The following is a 21,132-nucleotide window of genomic DNA, read 5'->3' as shown; positions in this document are numbered from 1 at the left end:
GCTTCCCTCTCTTGGTGCTGTTGTCCCCGCCCTGTGTGGCTGTCACATTCGCTTAGGGTGTGCCTGGTGTTGGTGTTTCTTTAGACAGAGTGTTATACGCATGAAGAGACAGCCAGCAATGTAGGCCAAGCCAGGCTTCCAGATGCACAGGGTGGGGTTTGAACAGGCTTCCCTGGGGCTCTCTCTCTGGGGTGCTCCCTGGGGCTCTGTCTCTGGGGGGTGCTGTGGGGTCCACCCTGCAATGACTTGGCATGAGAAAAGGCTGCCCTGTGAGTTTCCACACTCCTCCCATCGCCCCCCCCACACACACCAGAACTGCACCCTGGTTTCTACCATCCTGCTTCCTCCTTCTTGTTGTGACCCCCCCAGTTCTCTAGCGGAGGGTGGGGGGAACTTGCGTGAGGTCAGGCTGTAGGGAAAGACCTCCCCCAGAATTCCTAGATATCAGAGCAGACAGAGGGCACAGGTGTGAGCACAACATTTCTGAGGAGCCTGCTCTCTGGTAGGGAGAGAGAGAGAGAGAGAGAGAGAGGGAATATGCAGGGAGAAGCCAGCACAGCACTGGGACACACTCAGGGCCTGGGGGCAGAGAGCTGTTGCAGGGAGCATGGGGCTGAGGGCTGGCCTTCAGGGAAGGCATCTGCAGGGAGGCAGCCTGGGACCCCGGGGGACACGAGGAAGTGTGGGCGAGGGGGCTGGGTGCTGGGTAAGGAAGAAAAAGACAGGGCTTGGGGGCTGGGTGCTGGGGCACCCAGTTAAGCACTCATAGGACTAAGCTCAAGGACCTGCACAAGGACCCAGATTCGATTCTGACACACACACACACTGTTCCCCACCTGCAAGGAAGAAGCTTCCCAAGTGGTGAAGCAGGTCTGCAGGTCTCTCTCTCTCTCTCTCCCCCCCATCTCCCCTCACCTCTCAATTTCTCTCTGTTCTGTCCAATAAAATGGAAAAAATGGTCAAGAGCAGTGGATTTATAGTGCTGGTACCAAGTCCCAGCAATAACCCTGGAAATGAGAGACAGATAGACAGACAGACAGAGACAGACAGAGAGAGAGAGAGAGAGAGAAACAGGGCTTTCCTCTCCTCCATTTCCTCCCCCCGTCCTCCTCCTCTGCCTCCACCTTTCATCCTCTCAAAGTGACCCACAATTCCCCAAGGCCCCCCCCCCCATTCTTTGAAGCTCCCCCAAAACCTGGGCAGGGTGGACTCCAGGATATTTTTCTGAATCTCCTGTGAACTGGAAATGGGAGCTTTCTTGTTCAGGGATTATTCTGAATCTGATGTTGCTGGCCAGACAGCAAAGCCCCTGGCCTTGGGCAGCAGTGTGGGGAGCCCTGTGCTGCTTCAGAGAGGAGATCTGACTCCCAGGGGCCGGGGCCTCCCTGTTCACTTCCGGGACCGGGAGCAGGAGTCTGGGGGGGGGGGGTCTCTGCAGGTGGCACTGGGAGAGGAGGCAGAGGAGAAGTCTCCATTCTCTGCAGGGAATCAGCACAGAGCGGGGCCAGCTCTGCTCACAGTACAGGTGCAAGGGCCCTGCCCTGAGCCCCAGCCCACCGCCCCTGCCGCCCCCCTCTCCCTCCTAATTGCCCATCACCCACCCAGGGTCAGGGGTTCCTGTTGGAGCCCCTAAGGATGGGTTGCAGCTGAGGAGTTCTCCATTAGGATTCAGACCCACTGAGAGAGCGAATGAGAGAGAGAACGAGAGAGCCAGAGGGAGAGGGAGAGAGGTGCTTCAGCACAAGGTGAGGTGCTTGGGGAGACTTGTTCAAATTACGAGAAGTCGCTTTTCTCCATGTAGGGAATTAGAGCAAGAGCAGCGAGCCTTCCAGGCTGGAGGCACAGCTACGTGCTCAGAAAGCCAGACGCCCAGCTGAGGGGCCTTGCCAGCCTGCTCCTGCACAGAGCCCGCACTGCAGCTCAGGCTGCTGGGAGCTGCCCCCAGCGCTGTGTAGCTTACTCCTGGGGAGCCAGGGAGGGGCATGAAGGCAGGCAGCCCCCTCTACTCCTGGCCCAACAACGTCTGCTGATCCTTTGGGCCCTGGGCCGGGGTCTCTAGGGAAGAGGGCGGAGTGGTGACCCATGGACGACCTCTGATTCCTGGATCAGCCGAGAGTGTTGGGTCCAGCAGGCCCGTCTGGGATGAATGTTCTGAATAATACAAACCCCGCGTTCTCCAACCCTCTCTCTGTGCAGCTGCAGGGGAGGCTCAGAGAAGGCAGGAGACCAGCCTGAGCTCACACAGCAGCCAAGGCCGGGCGCAAGGCTGATGGCAGAGAATCGTTCTGCCTCGGCGTCACCGGGGCCGCGAAAAGCCAAGCCCAGCTGAGTTCGCCCCCATGCCTGGCAGGTTTCTGTCAGCAAGATGCTGAGCGAGAAGAGTGGACAAGACCAGGTTACAGGAGAACACTGCCGATGTCACAGGCATCTAGGCTTCCCTGTCTGGCACTAACGAAACATGTTGCGAGCGGTCAGGCAGCAATGAAAATAATGGAATACCCTCCCCAAATAAAGATACAAGGTTCCCCGGCTCCTGAAATCAGGGACTAACAGACTGTCTTGTACGTCCTTCAGCGTGAAGACGGCGGTGGACTATGGTGGCAAGAAAGAGACGTAAGTGAACCAGAGGTCGAACCGAGTGGTGTACACCACGTCCAGCCAGCACAGAGAATGTGCCTGACCCCTGGGAGAATGACCAGTGGTGGTGGGGGGCAGGCAGTGATGGATCCAGGTTCAAGCCCCTGGTCCCCACCTGCAGGGGGAAAGCTTCATGAGGGGTTAAGCAGGGCTGCAGGTGTCTCTCTGTCTTTCTCTCTCCCTATCTCCCCCTACCCTCTCAATTTCCTTCTGTCTATCCAATAGTAAATAAAATTCAAAGTGTGAGGGGCTGGGAGGTGGTACACCCAGTTAAGTGCACACAGTATGAAGCACAAGGACTCACACAAGGATCCAGGTTTGAGCCCCTAGCTCCCCACCTGCAGGGAAACACTTCACAAGTGGTGAAGCAGGTCTGCAGGTGTCTGCCTTTCTCTCTCCCTCTCTACCCTCTTCTCTCAATTTCTCTCTGTCCTTTCCCATAAAATGGTAAATAAATAAATAAATAAATGGCTACCAGGAGCAGTGGATTCAACGTGCCAGCACTGAGCACCAGTGACAAACCCAGAGGAAAAGGGAGGAGAGAGGGAGAGAAGGAGAGAGGGAAAGGGAGAGGGAGAGGGGGAGAAGGAGAGAGGGAAAGGGAGAGGGGGAGAAGGAGAGAGGGAAAGGGAGAGAGAGAGAGGGAGAGGAAGAGGGGAGAGGGAGAGAGGGAGAAGGAGACAGGGGGAGAGAGAGAGGGAGGGAGGCAAAAGGAAAAGGAGAGAGGGAGAGGGAGAGAGGGAGAGAGGGAGACAGAGAGAGGGAGAGAGAGAGAGGGAGAGAGAGGGAGAGAAGGAGAGGGAGAGAGGGAGAGGGAGAGAGAGGGAGAGAAGGAGAGGGAGAGAGGGAGAGGGAGAGAGGGAGAGGGAGAGGGAGAGAGGGAGAGGGAGAGAGGGAGAGAGGGAAAGAGGGAGAGAGAGGGGGGAGAGAGAGAGGGAGAGACGAAGAGAGGGAGAGAGGGAGAGAGGGAGAGGAGAGAGGAAGAGAGAGAGGAAGAGGGAGAGGGAGAGAGGGAGAAAGGGAGAGGGAGAGGGAGAGAGGAAGAGAGAGAGGGAGAGAGAGAGGGAGAGAGGGAGAGAGGAAGAGAGAGAGGAAGAGGGAGAGGGAGAGAGGGAGAGAGAGAGGGAGAAGGAGAGGGAGAGGGAGAGAGGGAGAGAGAGAGGGAGAGAGAGAGGAAGAGGGAGAGAGAGAGGGAGAGAGGGAGAGAGGGAGAGGGAGAAGGAGAGGGAGAGGGAGAAGGAGAGAGGGAGAGGGAGAGATGGAGAGGGAGAGAGGGAGAGAGGGAGAGGGAGAGGGAGAGGGAGAGGGAGGCAATGACCAGCAGTGCCCACAGGAGTGCAGATTCTGTGCCTGTGACTTACAACCCGGTGCACACAGTCCTGAGCTGTCACGTTTCATACTTTACGAGGCCCAAGCCTCATCGTGCCCACATACCTTCCAGGGCTCCCCGTTTCCTCCCAGCAGACTGTTGCGACCCCTGCTCATCTGCACATTGCGGCCCTCGCTTGTGTGTTTCTTTCTCCTCACGGGGAGCATCCATGTTCCACATCACACCGCCAGCCCTTACGGACATCCCGTCTGTGCGTCGGTGTCCCTTCTACCTAAACTTGCTTTTTCCAGCCTCTGTGTGGCTAAGCCCTCACTTTCTTTTTTTATTTTTTCTTTTTTTTATTATATAATTTTTTTTTATTAAAAGGAAACATTGACAAAAACCATAGGATAAGAGGGGTACAACTCCACACAGTTCCCACCACCAGAACTCCGTATCCCATCCCCTCCCCTGATAGCCTTCCCATTCTCTATCCCTCTGGGAGCATGGACCCAGGGTCATTGTGGGATGCAGAAGGTGGAAGGTCTGGCTTCTGTAATTGCTTCCCCACTGAACATGGGCGTTGACAGGTGGATCCACACTCCCAGCCTGTGTCTCTCTTTCCCTAGTGGGGCAGGGCTCTGGGGAAGCGGAGCTCCAGGACACATTGGTGAAGTGGGCTGCCCAGGGAAGTCCGGTTGGCTTGATGGTAGCATCTGGAACCTGGTGGCTGAAAGAAGAGTTAACATAGGGAGTCGGGTGGTAGCGCTGCGGGTTAAGTGCAGGTGGCGCAAAGCGCAAGGATCCACCTGCATATCAGGTGTCAGGCTCAGGGGGAAGAAAACTAGTATAGTCACGGGCTCTTTGGACTATAACTAAAATAGGCCTACTAACTATCTACAAAACAGAGACCCCCAAATCTTCATCTGCACTATTCCAGCCTTTAGGTTCACGGTTAGTCAACAATTTGTTTGGCTTTATATGTTAACTTTTAAAAAAAATATTTATTATTCCCTTTTGTTGCCCTTGTTTTATTGTTGTAGTTATTATTGTTGTAGTTATTGATGTCATTGTTGTTGGATAGGACAGAGAGAAATGGAGAGAGGAGGGGAAGACAGAGAGGGGGAGAGAAAGACAGACACCTGCAGACCTGCTTCACCGCTTGTGAAGCGACTCCCCTGCAGGTGGGGAGCCGGAGGTTCTAAGCGGGATCATTTTTTTTTATAAAAATATTTATTAGATAGAGAAGCTGAGAGTGGGGAGGGAGACAGAGAAGGAAAGAGATAGAGAGACACCTGCAGCCCTGTTTCACCCCTCATGAAGCTTTTCCCCCTGCAGGTGGGGACCAGGGGCTTGATCCCAGGTCCTTACACACTGGGATGTGAGCGCTTAACCAGGTGTGCCACCGCCTGGCCCCCACAGTCCTCACTTTCCTGGCAAGATGCAGCTAAGGTGGGCACATCACCCCCCATGCCTTCCCTCATGCCTGCAGAGATGAGGCAAGACTCTCTCCTCATTCTCCTGAGGACCTGCTGGGGTCAGGGGTGCTGAGCACAGGGTCATGGCTGGCTTCCTGCTTCTAGCTCCTTCCCGGGGAGCCTGGCTCCCAGAGTCCTGTGAGCAGATGTGTCTGTGAAGCCTTGAGTGAGGGCACCAGCCAGAAGCCTCCCACATGCTACTCCAGAGTCGGAGGGACATGTGTACAAAGCCCCTCACTCCAGGAGTGTTCCAGTTCATGCAACCAAGCTTATTTATTTACTGGTTTGCTTTTGCCCCCAGGGTTATCGCTGGGGCTCAGTGCTGGCTCGGTGCATCCACTGCTCCTGGAGGCTGTTTTTCCACTTTATTGAACAGGACAGAGAGAAATGGAGAGAGGAGGGGAAGACAGAGAAAGGGAGAAAGAAAGACAGACACCTGTAGACCTGCTTCACCGCCTATGAAGTGACTCCCCTGCAGGTGGGGAGCCGGGGGCTTGAACCTAGATCCTTGTGCAGGTCCTTGCACTTTGTACTACATGTGCTTAACCCAGTGTGCCACTGCCTGCCCCCCATGACCAAGCTCTTAAGACCTTTGCAGCAGGCACATGGCGGCCAGTGCCAGAGCTCGCTCCTGGATGGACAGTCGGCCGAGGCCCGCATACCTGTGTCAGAGTTTGAGGCCCCAGGGAAGAGTCATGCTTACTAGGTAGACTGCTTCAGTCAGAGGGCCACCATGCACTTCCTAATGCCACCTGGTGCCAGGCTAGCGTGGGGGGTGCCTCTTCCTGGGCGCATGCTCTTGGGGTTGGAGAGAACACGACCGGAGCCAGCCTGGGTTGCTACTCACTCAGTGATTCGAGGGAGATGACTCAGGGACAGACACATGGTGGTAAGACAGTGCAAATCTCTATTGGTCAGAGAGCCCAGGCTTTTAAAGGGCAGACCCGGAAGTGGCAAGTTGGAAACGGAAATGGCTAGGAAAGGGGCAGAGAAAGGCAAAAGGGGGCTGGGAAGGTAGAAACTTCCTTAGCAACTGTTGCGAGGGTTTTAACTGGTGGGATTAATACTACCCTGCAGGCAGGGAGGGTCTCAAGGGTAGAAAGAAGATAGATCAAAGAAATGGAATGGGTGGGGATCTTTCAGGCAAAACAATGATTATGTAGATAGACCATACTATCAGGAATGCAGGGTGCTTTGTGAGCCCTACCGAGCTCAACCACATCCTCACAATTTCCTGACAGCCTGGGACCAGCCTGGCTTGGTCTGACACTGTGGCTGGCCTCCTCGCTCCTTGCACCCACACACACAGCTTTGGGGAGACCGGGCGGGGATCTGGGAGGCACATCCGTCCTGCCGAGGTGGCCATGGGCTTCTGTGTGACGCCCCCTGCCTTCTGCTTCCAGGGACACGGCCTCCTCGTTCTGCTCCCAGGCTGAGGGGAGCCTGCAGTCCTGGCTAAGCTGTACTCTGTCGCTGCCCCCAGACGCCCTGAGGACACCCTCCCGACAGTCAGCTCTGAGCACCCACAGCCTTGGCTCCCGGTAAGCCCACCCCAAGGCCCCCTGCGGCCTGGTGCAGCCAGACAAGCCCTGGAGGCTGGACTTGAACTGCCAGTGTCCACCTCCCAGGCTCCCCAACAAGCTGGTGTGTAGTGTGGCCCTGCCACCTCCCAGCCTTGCGACTGATTGCAGGTGGGCCAGTCACCCTCTCTGGGCCCCTGCTTCCTCGTTTGCAAACCAGGAAATAGGCGGCAGGACCTGCCTAAGACCTGTGGCGATAGGAAGGCCTGAGTTCAGCTATTCTTCCAGCGTGCTTTCTCAAAAACACAAAGATGTCATTTTACTGGCTTAGCCTTGACGGAGCTGACGTGGGTTCACAATATTGTGAGACGTCGAGGCTCTTGTTTTGCACCTGTCTGTCTGTCTGAGAGACTCACCACCTCACCCCCAAGGATTTTAAGTACAACAGAGTGGGGGGGGAGTTCCCTTTTTTTTTAACCTCTAGAATTATCGCTGGGGCTCAATGCTGCCACTAGGAATCCACTGCTCCTGTGACCATTTTTTTTCGATAGGACAGAAAGAAATGGAGGGAGGAGGGGAAGACAGAGGGAGAGAGAAAGACAGACACCTGCAGACCTGCTTCACTGCCTGTGAAGCGACTCCCCTGCAGGTGGGGAGCCGGGGGCTGGAACTGAGATCCTTATGCCGGTCCTTGCGCTTAGTACTATGTGTGCTTAACCCTGTGCGTCACCGCCCGGGGCCTTGACATTTACATTTTTTTTAACTTTTTAATTTTTTTAAAATTTATTTCCTTTGTTGCCCTTGTTTTATTGTTGTAGTTATTATTGTTGTTGTCGTTGTTGCATAGGACAGAGAGAAATGGAGAGAGGAGGGGAAGACAGAGAGGGGGAGAGAAAGACAGACACCTGCAGACCTGCTTCACCGCCTGTGAAGCGACTCCCCTGCAGGTGGGGAGCTGGGGGCTCGAACCGGGATCCTTAATGCCGGTCCTTGTGCTTTGTGCCACCTGCGCTTAACCCGCTGCGCTACAGCCCAACTCCCCGACATTTACATTTTTAACTTGAGCTGTACTGCCACTACCCTACCTGCCCAGAGTCCTCCTCCCAGGAGCCCTGTCTACCCACGCCGGATGACCCCAGAGGCGAGTCTGTCAGCCACTTCTGGTGTGGCTGAGAAAGAAGGTCACTGCCAAAACAGAAGAGGGAGCATAGCAGCCTCTGCTTCTTTATAGAGGCTCCACTCGGAGTCACACGCCCGGCAGTAGCTGACAAACACAAGGACTTCAAGAGCTGGGGACGCTGAGTAGCCTCTGACCCCAGGAGAGGGGGTTTAGGGGTGCTGGGGGCACTTGGAGCTCAGGAGTCTCAGAACATCTGCCTGCACCTGCCACCAGGGCTTCCCAGGTGCTGGCCGCTCATCTGACCCCTGCTGGGGGCAGAAAGGCTCCCCAGAGGCCAGTGGTGAACTTAGCAGAATTCTAAGAATAACTTAGCAGATAATAAGGTTCAGTAGATTAAAGGGGGACACAGGAGAAGGAGGAGGAAGGAGAAGGAGAAGGAGGAAGAGGAGGACGAGGAGGAGGAAAGGAAGAGGAGGAGGAAGAGGAAAGGGAGGAGGAGAAAGAGGAGGAGGAGGAGGAGGAGAGAAAGGAGGATGGGGAGACAGCACAGCGTTTGGGCTCCTCTTTGGGGGAATGCAAAGGAAACAGTGTATCCTGAACAGAAATCTGACTTACCCTGAGCGGCCGGCCTCTGCCTGTCCCCCTGTAATCAGTGGCACTAGGGTGCTGGCTGTGGCTCCAGGCACCAGGCTCTCCTCTGTCGCCCTTGGGTGGGGACCACGCAGCACAGGGGCGCGGAGATTACGGTACAAATTGCTCTCCGTCCTGTAATCGTGGAGATGTTCATGACTGTGTAATCTCCGCTAATCGCTGCTGTTTGTGTTGTTTGCTGCCTCGGGGATGGCAGGAATGTGACTCCGCTGTCTGTTTACCGGGGGGACCTTTCCGGTGGTAGCACGAACCACGCCAGAGGCCTCTTGGCTGCAGGACGGTGCCCCGCGCCTGTCCTGCCTGTGGAGATCTGTCTGGGATCCTGCCCGCTGGAAGGAGAAAGAGGCCCACAGGGCAGGCAGGGTCTGTGTGTAAGACGGTGCTGGCTTCCTTTCAGGTAAAGGCAGTCAGTCACTCTGCGGTGGCCGGGAAGCCCGGACAGGTCACGTGAGGCCCGTCTAAATGATTAGATAAGGCGCCTTTGTAATTAGCTCATTCATTATGCAAATGTGGACAAATGGGGCCTCAGCTGGCTCTCAAAGTAGGTTAAGTGCCCTCTGTGCGCCTCCTTTCAATAGTACATTTATTTTTAAAGCTTGTCTTTCTTTATTATTGGATAGGACAGAAAGAAACTGAGAGGGAGGAGGAGACAGAGAGGGAGAGAGACAGAGAGACACCTGCAGCCCTGCTTCACCACTCGTGAAGCTTTCCCCCTGCAGCTGGGGACCGGGGGCTTGAACCTGAGTCCTTGCTCACTGTAATGTGTGTGCTTAACCAGGTGCGTCACCGCCTGGCCCCTCACCCCCATCCTTCCTCTGCCTCCAGAGACGGAGACATCCCAGCAGATCCTTTTTTTAAAAAAAAAGAAATTGTATTTATTTGTTTGTTTTATCTTATTTTAGAGAGAGCCCACAGCACCTTTGGCGAGGTGGGAGCTGGACTTGAACCCGGGGTCACTCACACAGCAAAACAACGCACTCACCAAGAGAGCTATCTCACTGGCCTAGTACTGTGTATTTATTTGTCCCTTGTTTGTTTGTTTTCTTGTCACTACAGTTATCACCAGGGCTGGGTTGCAGCACTATGAATCCACTGCTCCCAAAGGCCATTTTCCCTTTAAAAAGGTTTTTTTGGGGGAATCTGGCGGTAGCACAGCGGCTTAAGTGCACATGGCACTAAGCACAAAGACCGGCATAAGGATCCTGGTTTGAGCCCCCGGCTCCCCACCTGCAGGGGAGTCGCTTCACAGGCGGTGAAGCAGGTCTGCAGGTGTCTGTCTTTCTCTCCCCCTTTCTGTCTCCCCCTCCTCTCTCCATTTCTTTCTGTCCTATCCAACAACAATGACATCAGTAATAATAACAATAATAACTACAACAGTAAAACAACAAGGGCAACAAAAGGGAATAAATAAATATTTTTTAAAAAATTTTAAAAAGTGTCAGCAGGGCCTGGAGAAGTAGCTTGCCTGGACGGCGCTGGTGCTGCTGCTTTGCCATGTGCACTGGCCAGGTTCCAGCCTGGCCCCTGCTGTGGAGAAAGGCCGATGCTCTGGACTCCTTCTCCCTCGCCCCACCCCTCTCTTTCTCCCTTCCTCTTCTTTCCTTTTTTGCGTCCAGGGTTATCGCTGGGGCTCGGTCCTGCATGACAGATCCACTGCTCCTGGGGGGGTCTTTTTCCCCCCAATTATTTTGGCTAGGACAGAGAGAAATGGAGAGAGGAGGGGAAGACAGACGGGAGGAGAGAAAGACAGACACATGCAGACCTGCTTCACTGCCTGTGAAGCGACTTCCCTGCAGGTGGGGAGCCGGGGGCTCGAACCGGGATCCTTACACCAGTCCTTGTGCTTTGTACTATGAGTGCTTAACCTGCTGCACTACCACCCGGCCCCCAGCACGTCTCATTCAAAATCAGTCTGGAGAGCAATGAAACTCCAGAAACCAACCCCCCCCCCCGCCCCAGAGAAGGTTAGCACCTGCTTAGGGAGAGAGCAGAGCCAGGCTCCAGAGTCCTCTCCCCAAAACCAGAGCGGGTAGGTGTGGCCACTCAGAGCCAGGGCCTCACCCTCACAGGCAGCAGGCTGGGCCCCTGCAGTTCCTGTCCTCACACACGCCCCCTGGCTGCCCGGGCTTCTGTCTGCCTCCTCTTTCAGCCAGGTGGCCCTGACTAGGTGTGTCCTCCTCACCCCACATCCCACCCCTGGGACCCTGGGCCAACCCCACCTTCCCTGGAAGAGCACCCCTCTCCCTGGGCAGCCCCCCAACATGGCGCCTGGCTTCCTGCCACTTCCTGCAGCACTGGCCCCTCTGTCACCTCCGCTGCCACACCCACCTCCGGAGACTCAGCATTGCCCGAGGGGGACGGACTGAGGTGGCTGTCCCTCTTTGAGCCTGGGGGGGTCTGGCGGGCAGTGAAGGGAGCATGTTGGGCCCAGCCTGGGAGCCCTAGTGCTGCTCACCCGTGACTAATAGTCCTTCTGGTCCCTGCTTGGGGAAGGCAATGGTCGCAGCCCCCCACCCACCCCCCAGGCACAGACTGTCCCCAGCTGCCCTGTGAGCCTCCAGGACATCTCACAGGGACATGTGCTATGTGTCCCCTGTCCCCTCCTGTCCTTAAGAACACGGATACATTTTTAATTTCCTCTTTAATTTCGGAGGGCGGATGAAAGATGCGGAGGTGACAGCATGGCCGGGATGATTCATGGTGTCATTACAGCTGTGTGGAGCCTCCAGGAGGCAGGGGGCACAGGAGGGTGTGGGCAGTGGCAGGGGGGGGACATTGGAGGGGGCAGGCAGTGGCGGGGGGGACACAGGAGGGGGTGGGCAGTGGCGGGAGGGGATACAGGAGGGGGTGGGCAGTGGCGGGGGGGACACAGGAGGGGGTGGGCAGTGGCAGGAGGGACACAGGAGGGGGTGGGCAGTGGCAGGGGGACACAGGAGGGGGCGGGCAGTGGCGGGGGACACAGGAGGGGGTGGGCAGTGGCGGGGGGGACACAGGAGGGGGCGGGCAGTGGCGGGGGTGACACAGGAGGGGGCGGGCAGTGGCGGGGGGGACACAGGAGGGGGTGGGCAGTGGCAGGGGGGACACAGGAGGGGGCGGGCAGTGGCAGGGGGGACACAGGAGGGGGCGGGCAGTGGCGGGGGGGGGACACAGGAGGGGGCGGGCAGTGGCGGGGGGGCGCTATTCTCGGGCTGGGCCTTCACACCAGGCCTCAGAGGCTTACGCCCAATGGACTTTGAAACACATACACAACTGATCGGTGATGCAAAGAGACTCTTCCTGCCTGAGGCTTCAAAGTCTCAGGTTCAATCCCCAGCACCACCATCAGCCAGAGCTGAGCAGGAACCTATGGGAAAAAATATGGAGAGAGGTGGGGTGGAGTGGGATGGAGTGTCTCAGACCCTGCTGGCTTTGCCTGAGGGAGACAGAGGGAGGAAGCCTGGCCTCAGATGTGTCCCCGGCTGGCCCATCATAGGGGTACCTGGCCAGAGCCCTCATTGCATCCTTACAAGGTCAGGACTATGTTTCTGAAAGACACAGGAAAAGTCATCTGAGAAATTACGTTCAAGAGGCCGGGTGGCGGCGCACCTGGTTGAGCGCACATGTTACAATGCACAAGGACCCAGGTTCCAGCCCTCAGTCCCCAACCCCAGGGGGAAATCTTTGTGAGTGGTGAAGCAGTACTGCAGGTGTCTGTCTGTCTTTCTCTCTCCCTCTCTCCCTCCTCCAACCCTCTCCATTTCTGGCTGTTTCTATTAAGTAAATAAAGATAATAAATAAATCCCTCCATGCTCACTTGACCTCATCGACACAATACTGTACTCTAAAATGTTTATACTGTTCAATGAATTTTTAATCTAACTTTTACAGTATTTCAATTTCAGTTTCTGAATATTTTGTGTCTGGAGCAGTGAGCACTGAGCACAGAACACTGAGCATAGCAGACCAACTCCCACCCCCCCCCCCCCAGAGCAGGGCCAGCCCAGTTCCCCCATGGTGACCGCTGTGGAAACTGAAGCCTGGTGAAGTCTCCAGGCCACAGGGTCCCTGAGCCACAGAGGCAGAAGGAGCCCCAGAGATAAGTGGTCACCAGGACTGGCCAAGGAGTTTCTGTGGGGGGGTGCCTTGGGGGAGTGCAGGGGTGGGGAGTCCTCATCCAACCAGGGAGCCCCCAGGGGACAGCAAAGGAGTGGACCCCCCCCCCACCCCACCCCAAGCCTGCAGCAGGGTGTCTGCTTCTGAGCAAAGTCTGCGGATTCAGCTGAAAGAAACGGCCTCGCCTCAGCCCAGAGCAATGGCCGCCTCCTTCAGGTCCCCCCAGTGCCGCCTGGCTTCTGGGGCCTGGCTCCCCTTCCTGCCCCCTCCGCCAGTGCACCTGCACCTCCTCCCTCCCCTCTACTCCCCTTCTCTACAGCCTCACACCTGCCTACTAGGCTCTTCCTGTCTCCACCTGTCTCCTGTCCTGTGTCATCCTGTCCTGTCTCTTGTCCTCTGTCCTCCTGTCCTCTTGTCCCTTCTCCTGTCTTCTCTCCTTCTGTCCTCCTGCTTCCTGTCCTCTTTTCTCCTGTCCTCTCTCCACCTCTCCACTCTCTCCTGTCCTCTCTCCTTCTGTCCTCTGTCCTCCTGTTCTCTGTCCTCTTGTCCTGTCACCTCCTGTCTTTTGTCCTCCTGTCCTCTCTCTTCCTGTCCTGTCTCCTGTCCTCCTGTCCCTTCTCCTATCCCTTCTCCTCCTTTCCTCTGTCCTGTCCTCTGTCCTCCTGTCCTCTGTCCTTCTGTCCCCTCTCCTGTCCTCTGTCCTCCTATCCTCTGTCCTCCTGTCCCCTCTCCTGTCCTCTGTCCTCCTGTCCTCTGTCCTTCTGTCCCCTCTCTTGTCCTCTGTCCTCTGTCCTCCTATCCTCTGTCCTCACGTCCCCTCTCCTGTCCTCTCTCCTCCTGTCCTCTGTCCTCCTGTCCTGTCTCCTGTCTTGTCTCCTCCTGTCCCCTCTCCTCCTGTCCTCTCTCCTTTGTCCTCCTGTCCCCTCTCCTGTCCTCTCTCCTCCTGTCCTCCATCCTCCTGTCCCTTCCCTCCTGGTTCCCGTCTGCACTTACCAGCCCAGCACCCCTGCCCTCAGCCTGGCCCTGTGCTTCCCGCTCCCCACCTGCCCCAGCAGCCTCAGCAGGGGGACCACAGCTCAGCCTCCCTGGTGACAGATGACAGATGCCAGGCAGGGCCACCCAGGACCCATCCATCAACCTGCTGCAGGGAAATGACTCCTATCAGCTCCGCGTGCTGCTGCCCCCGGCTGCTCAGGGCTGGGGATTAAGATGGCGAAAAGAAAGAGGAGAAACAGAGGCTTATGGTGACCCAAGCACTCTGCGTGGGCTTGGCGGGGTGTCGGGCAGAGAAGGTTCCGGAGCTGCAGGAAGTGTCAGTGGTGCCTAACTGAGGTGGTTGGTGCTGGTGACCACGTGCTGCTGGGCTGCCCATCAGCTCCCTGGCAGAGCGCTTCTGGCGATTTTGTTTTGTGTTGTTATCACTGGGGCTGGGTGCCAGCACTATAAACCCACCGTTCTTGGCGGCCGTTTATTTTCCTTCCATTTTATTGGACAAGACAGAGAGAGATGGAGAGGGGAGATGGAGACAGAGAGGGAGAGAGAAAGAGAGACACCTGCAGACCTGCTTCACCACTCGTGAAGCTTCCTCCCCTGCAGGTGGGGAGCCCGGGGAGGGGGCTCGAACCCGGGTCTTTACATGGCTCCTTGTGTTTGTACTATGTGCGTTTAACCAGGTGCACCACTGCCCAGCCTCTTAGAAGTGGTTTGTGTTTTTTTAATTAATTAATTAATTTCCTTTTGTTGCCCTTGTGTTATCGTTGTAATTATTATTGATGTCAGCTTTGTTGGATAGGACAGAGAGAAATGGAGAGAGGAGGGGAAGACAGAGAGGGGCAGAGAAAGACAGACACCTGCAGACCTGCTTCACTGCCTGTGAAGCGACTCCCCTGCAGGTGGGGAGCCGGGGCTCGAACCGGGATCCTTACGCCAGTCCTTGCGCTTTGCACCGTCTGTGCTTAACCCACTGCTCTACCACCTGACTCCCTCACTATTTTTTAAAAATATTTATTTATTTTCCCTTTTGTTGCCCTTGTTGATTTTTTTTTATTGTTGTAGGTATTATTGTTGTTGTTATTGATGTCATTGTTGGATAGGGCAGAGAGAAATGGAGAGAAGAGAGGAAGACAGAGAGGGAGAGAGAGAGAAAGAGAGACACCTGCAGACCTGCTTCACCGCCTGTGAAGCAACTCCCCTGCAGGTGGGCAGCCGGAGGCTCAAACCGGGATCCTTAGCCGGTCCTTGCGCTTGGCGTCATGTGCGCTTAACCTGATGTGCTACCGCCCGACTCCCCTTAGATGTGTTTTTATGAGTGGTGCCCAGTGCTCCCCACATTCCTGTTACCCTTTTCTGCGCTCCCATCCCTTTGGAGGCAGTGGGGAGCTTGGGGACTGTGAGAGCTAGCCCCCTAATAGACATTCAGAGACCCCGTCCCACCTGCTGAACCAGACCCTGGCCTACTGCTTCCCATGGGCCTCCTGACAGACAGACAGCATATGTCCCAGGAGGAGGAGAGGGGTGTGTGGCCCTCTGGGGAGCAATACACTCTGGACCCTGTCCCTCCCCCTTGGGGACACCTGTCCTTGTTCTCTGTCCCCCACCAGGGCTCTACCCAGACATGGCTCCTGGCTTTCACAGACTGAATTTATTTTTGCCTCAGTGGTCACCATGCATTGTGGTTATTGATCATCTTTCTTTATCTGTGCAATGTTCTCTTCCTCCCAGTGGCAACTAGCACAGCTCTCACAAGGTCTTAGGGAAAGTCGGTTTTGTCTGTCTGTCTGTCTGTCTGTTTTTCAAGTTCATGTGTGTCATTTCTCCAGGCTCCACATGAGCGAAGCCATCTGGTAGCTGTCTCTCATTTCTTCTTTCCCTAAGCACCATCACTTCCAGTTCTGTCCATTTGGTCCCAGAGGATACAATATCAACTTACTGATGGCAGAGTAGTATTCCATGGAATACATGTACCCCATGACTTCTGTGGTCAGTCGTCTGATGGCAGGCATTTAGGTTGCTTCTACTCTTTGGCTCAGTGACTATTGCGAATAATGCAGCTATACGGGGCCAGGCAGTGGGTGGTGGGCACACCTGATTAAATGCACATAGTACTAAGAACAAGCACCCACAGAATCCTGGTTCGAGCCCCCGGCTCCCTACCTGCAGAGGGGTTGCTTCACAAATGGTGAAGCAGGTCTGCAGGTGTCTCTCTTTCTCTCTCCCTCTCTCTATCTCTCCTTCCTCTCTCAATGTCTTTCTGGCCTAGCCAATAAAATAGAAAACATGGCTGCCAGGAGCAGTGGGTTATTGCCGGTCCCTGTTCGGGCGCCAGTATGCCTGGCTAGCTTCTTGGGCGGGAGAGAGACAACCAGGAACTCATGGTTGAGCGGGAACGCAATCCAATGCTTACTGATCAGAAAAGAATCTGCATTTATAATTTCCAGGAAGGAAGTGGTAGGGTGGAAAAGGGTGTATGTAGGATAAGGGGGCGGATTGGAACAGAGCGTGAACCAGTGGGGACGAAACCAATGGGGACGAAATCAGTGGGGACTAAACCAATGGGGACGAAACCAGTGGGGACGAAACCAATGCTCTGTAGGCAGGGTGGGTCTCAGGTAAAGCAGTGCTTATGTAAATAGACCACAGCATTAAGCAATGCAAACGAACCTAATGTGATGATCAAAACAGAAGGGGTCTGAATTAGAAGCAGAATTAGAAGCAGACCGACAGATTACAGTGCCGGCACCTAGCCCTGTGGAGGCAATGAATAGCTAGATAGATCACAGATAAATAAATGAATGAAGCATCAGTGAAGACAGGGCTGTCTATGTCCCTTTGGATACACGTTTCATTGTCCTCTGGATAAATGCCTAGGGACCACTGGATAGTAAGATATTTCCGTTTTTATTTGTTTGAGGACCCTCTGGTCTGTCTTCCTCAGGGGCTGCCCCAGTTCACACCCCAACCTGCAGTGGAACAAGAGTCCCTCTTTGTCCACACCCTCACCCCTCATTTCCTGTGTGCTGACGGAAGCCGTTCTCTCAGGCTTTCTCTGCAGACAGAGCAAGTGTCTCAGGAGACAGGAGCCGGGGCCCATGGAGGCCTTTCCCCAGGAAACCGTGAGGAGCCCCAGCTGGGCAGCGTCCGTGTCCCTGTGGCCGTGTGCTCTGTCCTGACCACTTGCCTCTTCCCTGTGCAGGCTGGATGAGGAGGCCGGGGACGCCACGAGGACCCCATGCTTCCTGAACCAGGCCGGAGACGTGCGGAGCAAGACATCGGGCCTCTCCTCCCTGGGCCACCAGAAGCCCTGTCCCTCTGGGGACAGTAGGGGGCTGCGGCGAGACGGCAGAATCCCGTCCCCCGCGGGCAGTGACAAGCTGCCCAGCCCTTCAGCTGCTCTCTCGGAGTTCGTGGAGGGGCTGCGGAGGAAGAGAGGCCAGCGGGGCGGGGGCCCGGAGCTGGGCCTGGAGGACTGGCCCACCGTCCCCAACTACCGGACCACAGGGGCCGCCTCACTGAGGAGGGCCAGGGTGGCCAGCGAGCGGGGAGCCCCCTCCCCGACATCTGGTGGGGGCTCTCCCCTGGAACCGGTGGGTGCCGCCTCTGCCGGGAAGTCCCCCTGTCTCCTGCGGTCCAGCAGCCTGAGATGCATCCCTCTGGGGGGTGGGGAAAGGAGCCCCCTATTCCCCGAAAGCCAGAAGACCCGCTTTAGCTCCTGTGACTCCCTCCTGGAGTCAACCCCGGCCACGCCTGTGGACAGGCTCCTGTCACCCACCCTGTGTCCTCGGCGGCGCTGTCTGGAGGCCTCCCTGGAGGAGGCAGGCTTCCCAGAACTGGGGAAGGAGCCGCTGGTCTTTCAGAACCGCCAGTTCGTGCACTTGACGCAGGACGGCCCGACCAGCGGCCCCTTCAGCTGGCGGCAGAGGGAGACCCGGGTGGATCTTGACAACTTCCTCCCGGCCATCCGGATGCCAGGGATGCCTGCAGACGGGCTCGACCGGCCACAGCAGCCCAGCATCCACTTTGAGACGGAAGACGCCGACTGCAGCCTCCTGGCGGGCATCCAGACAGCACCGAGGGAGAGCCTGGGGGCCAGGGAGGACCCCGCACACCTGTCCGACTCATCCTCTTCCTCGTCCCCGGGCCTGTCCTTCAAGAGACCCGGAAGCATCAGGCCCAGGATCCCCCGGCCGGAGGGGGACGGCGGGGAGACAACAGCAGCGCCCCAGGACAGGGAGTGTGGGGCAGGGAGGAGGGACGAGGACGTGGAGAGCATCATGAAGAAGTACCTGCAGAAATAGCCACCACAGGTGAGACTGGGGTCGCGGGCCCTGGGACGGAGGGGACAAAGGGCTCATCCTGGGGTCTCCCTGTTTATTTATTCATGCATTTATTGATTTCTATTTTTTAATATTTATTTAGGTATTCCCTTTGGTTGCCCTTGTTGTTTTATTGTTGTAGTTATTGTTGTTGTTGTTATTGATGTCGTCGTTGTTGGATAGGACAGAGAGAAATGGAGAGAGGAGGGGAAGACAGAGAGGGGGAGAGAAAGACAGACACCTGCAGACCTGCTTCACTGCCTGTGAAGCGACTCCCCTGCAGGTGGGGAGCTGGGGGCTCGAACCGGGCGGGATCTTTACACCAGTCCTTGCATTTTGCACCACATGCGCTTAACCCACTGTGCTACAGCCGGACTCCCAGCAATGTTTCTTTTTATATTTATTTATTTATTTATTTATTTATTTATTCCCTTTTGTTGCCCTTGTTGTTTTATTGTTGTAGTTATTATTGATGTCGTCGTTGTTGGATAGGACAGAGAGAAATGGAGAGAGGAGGGGAAGACAGAGAGGTGAGAGAAAGACAGACACCTGCAGACCTGCTTCACCGCCTGTGAAGCGACTCCCCTGCAGGTGGGGAGGCGGGGGCTCGAACCGGGATCCTTCCTCCGGATCTTTGTACCACCTGTGCTTAACCTGCTGTGCTACCGCCCGACTCCCGCATTTATTTATTTTTTAAAGGCTGTAGGATTTCTCTTTACTTTTTAAAAAAATGTATTATCTTTATTTATTTATTTATTTATTTATTTATTGGATCAAGACAGTCAGAAATAGAGAGGGAACAGGGAGATCAAGAGGGTGAGAGACATAGAGACACCTGCAGCTCTGCTTTACCACTTGCAAAGCTTTCCTCCTGCAGGTGGGGATTGGAGTCTTGAACCCAAGTCTTTTGTTTATGGTAAAATGTGCACTCAACCAGGGGTGCCACCACTGAGCCCCCTTTATCTTTATTATTATTATTATTATTATTTTTATTTTATTGCCTCCAGGGTTATCTCTGGCGTTTGGTGCTGGCTCTACAAATCCACTGTTTCCAAAAGACTTTTTTTTCTTTTCCTTTCTATTGTATTTGATAGAGACAGTGAGAAATTGAGAGGGGAGAGGAAGACAGAGAGGTACAGAGACAGAGAGACACCGCGAGCCCTGCTTCACCACTTGTGAAGTATCATCCCCCCATCCCCACACAGGTGGGGAGCAGGGACTCGAACCCAGGTCCTTAGCATAATAATATGTACACTCAGCAGAAGCAGGGTCCCCTGCTCCCCCAAGCTGGCCCTTCAGAACCTGCCATCACGCCGGTTACCCTCGGACATCCTCACTCATCTCCCTCTCTTGGCTCTTCTGCAGGACTACCCCCTGTCGGGGACCCTGGCCTCCCCTGCCTGTCTCCGGGTCCAAGCGTGCTAAACAGCTTCTCCTCCTCCGTTCCAGCCTCCGGAGAGGCCAGAGACCTCTCCACTGCCGCCAAGAGAGAGACACCAGGCCCCCCACCTGGACCCGTCAGCAGCCAGCCGGGCATCCCCTCAATGCTGAGCAGCGGAGCCTGGCCGGGGACCACCACCACCCAGCAGTGTGCTCAGTCTATGTGAATAAAACCTTGGCTCCTTGGGCGCCTGCCTTCGATGCCTGCCTTCTGTTTTCTGTGACCACCTGGGTGCTGCCAGGGAAGGGGGGAAGGGGAACAAAGTGTGAGAGGAGGTGCCTGTCTCTCCACACGTGACCACATGCAGCTCAAATGGTACCTCCTCCAGGCAGTCTTCCGTGATGCATCGCACTGAAGTCAGAGCTCCCTGTCTGCGTGTCCTTTGCCCCCAGGTAGAGCTGGAATCTGAAACCTTCGGTAAGCCCACTTTCCCGGAGAAGGCTCTCCCGTAGCTGCGTGTCCCAGGAACCTCCTGGCACCCAGAGTTGGGTGACTCACGGACTCCGTGTCTTTCCACACCTTGTGCTCTGCCAGCTGAGCTGTTCCCCTGCAGCAGGACACAGACCACTGCATCCATCCCACAGATGTGGGAGCTGAGGCCACGGGGGTGGGGGTGGGGTCAGCAGGAAGGGAGCCGGGGTCAGGGTTCGAGCCTCTGATTCTGTTCTCTTCCTGGGATGTTCACTGCGGGAGAGGTGGAAAGAGGGTTCTGGCCCTGGAACCCGTGAATCTGCCCCAGAGGAGATACTGAGCCCAGACCATTCTGCGATCTTTGAAGTACTCGGCAGATAGCTGGTGGCCAGCTTGCAAACAGAATGTGCTCCTGACAAGATGTAATCAGGCTTCTGGAAACATAGGGCCTGGAGTGTCTGTCTAGGGCTGCGCCCACCCCGCCCCTACCCCCACCCCACCCTGAGGCTGGGGCTCTCCCAGCAGACCTCGGGCAAGGGACCCAGGTCTCTGGGAAGCCCGCCTCCCCATCCATGTGTCCCCTCTCCACCTGGCTCAGGGAGCCGCCCTGAGGATTCCTGGGGAGACTGCCGGGCTCCCCGGTGGGGTGTGTGTGGGGGAGGCACATTGCTTGTGTAAGTGGAGGCAGCCCCTCCTTTCATTGCAGAGCCAGGATCTCAACTCCAGGCCGCTGGGAGCGACTAAATTTACAGCACAGCTGTTCTCGCAAAAGGGATTCCCAGTCAATGCTTCAGTGGATCTTGATTCTTACAAGACGCGGCCTGGGAAAAAAAGAAAAAAAAAAAAAAAACAGCCCTGTTTATCTCCAGTGGGAAATTAGATTAGCGGAACAAACGGGTGGGCGCGGGCAGACGCCACCCATCAGGCGGCCTGGAAGCTGGCGGGACTCCGTTGGTGGCACACAGCTCCCGCCCGACAGAAGCTCTGCCCAGCACCTGTGGCGGAGGAGAGGCCCTGAGGGAGACGTGGCCTGGTGTCCTGCATGGCCACCAAATGCTTCTAGCAGAGGCTCCAGCGTCCCCTGGGGGGGGGGTCAGGCCATCTCCCTGGGCCGTCTGAGCTCGGAGCTGAAGGGCAGGGGGGTCTCAGAGCTCACACTGC

At 56.0% G+C, this 21,132-nt stretch overlaps 1 protein-coding gene across 1 annotated transcript in view; it reads left to right on the top strand.

Moving 5' to 3' along the window:
• Positions 1-18,122, top strand: part of MYO18B (myosin XVIIIB) — a 69,267-nt gene extending 51,145 nt beyond the window's left edge. The window contains 3 exon segments of the mRNA XM_060192661.1: positions 2,575-2,613; positions 6,828-6,965; positions 17,000-18,122. Of these exon segments, the coding sequence (XP_060048644.1) occupies positions 2,575-2,613; positions 6,828-6,965; positions 17,000-18,101 (1,279 nt within the window). The 3' untranslated portion in view covers positions 18,102-18,122.
• The last annotated feature ends 3,010 nt before the right edge of the window (positions 18,123-21,132 follow it).

Source organism: Erinaceus europaeus, chromosome 6 (genome assembly GCF_950295315.1).
Source record: "Erinaceus europaeus chromosome 6, mEriEur2.1, whole genome shotgun sequence".
Lineage (NCBI taxonomy): Eukaryota > Metazoa > Chordata > Mammalia > Eulipotyphla > Erinaceidae > Erinaceus > Erinaceus europaeus.
The sequence above is the reverse complement of the archived record's forward strand: the minus strand, read 5'-3'. Positions and strand labels throughout refer to the sequence as shown.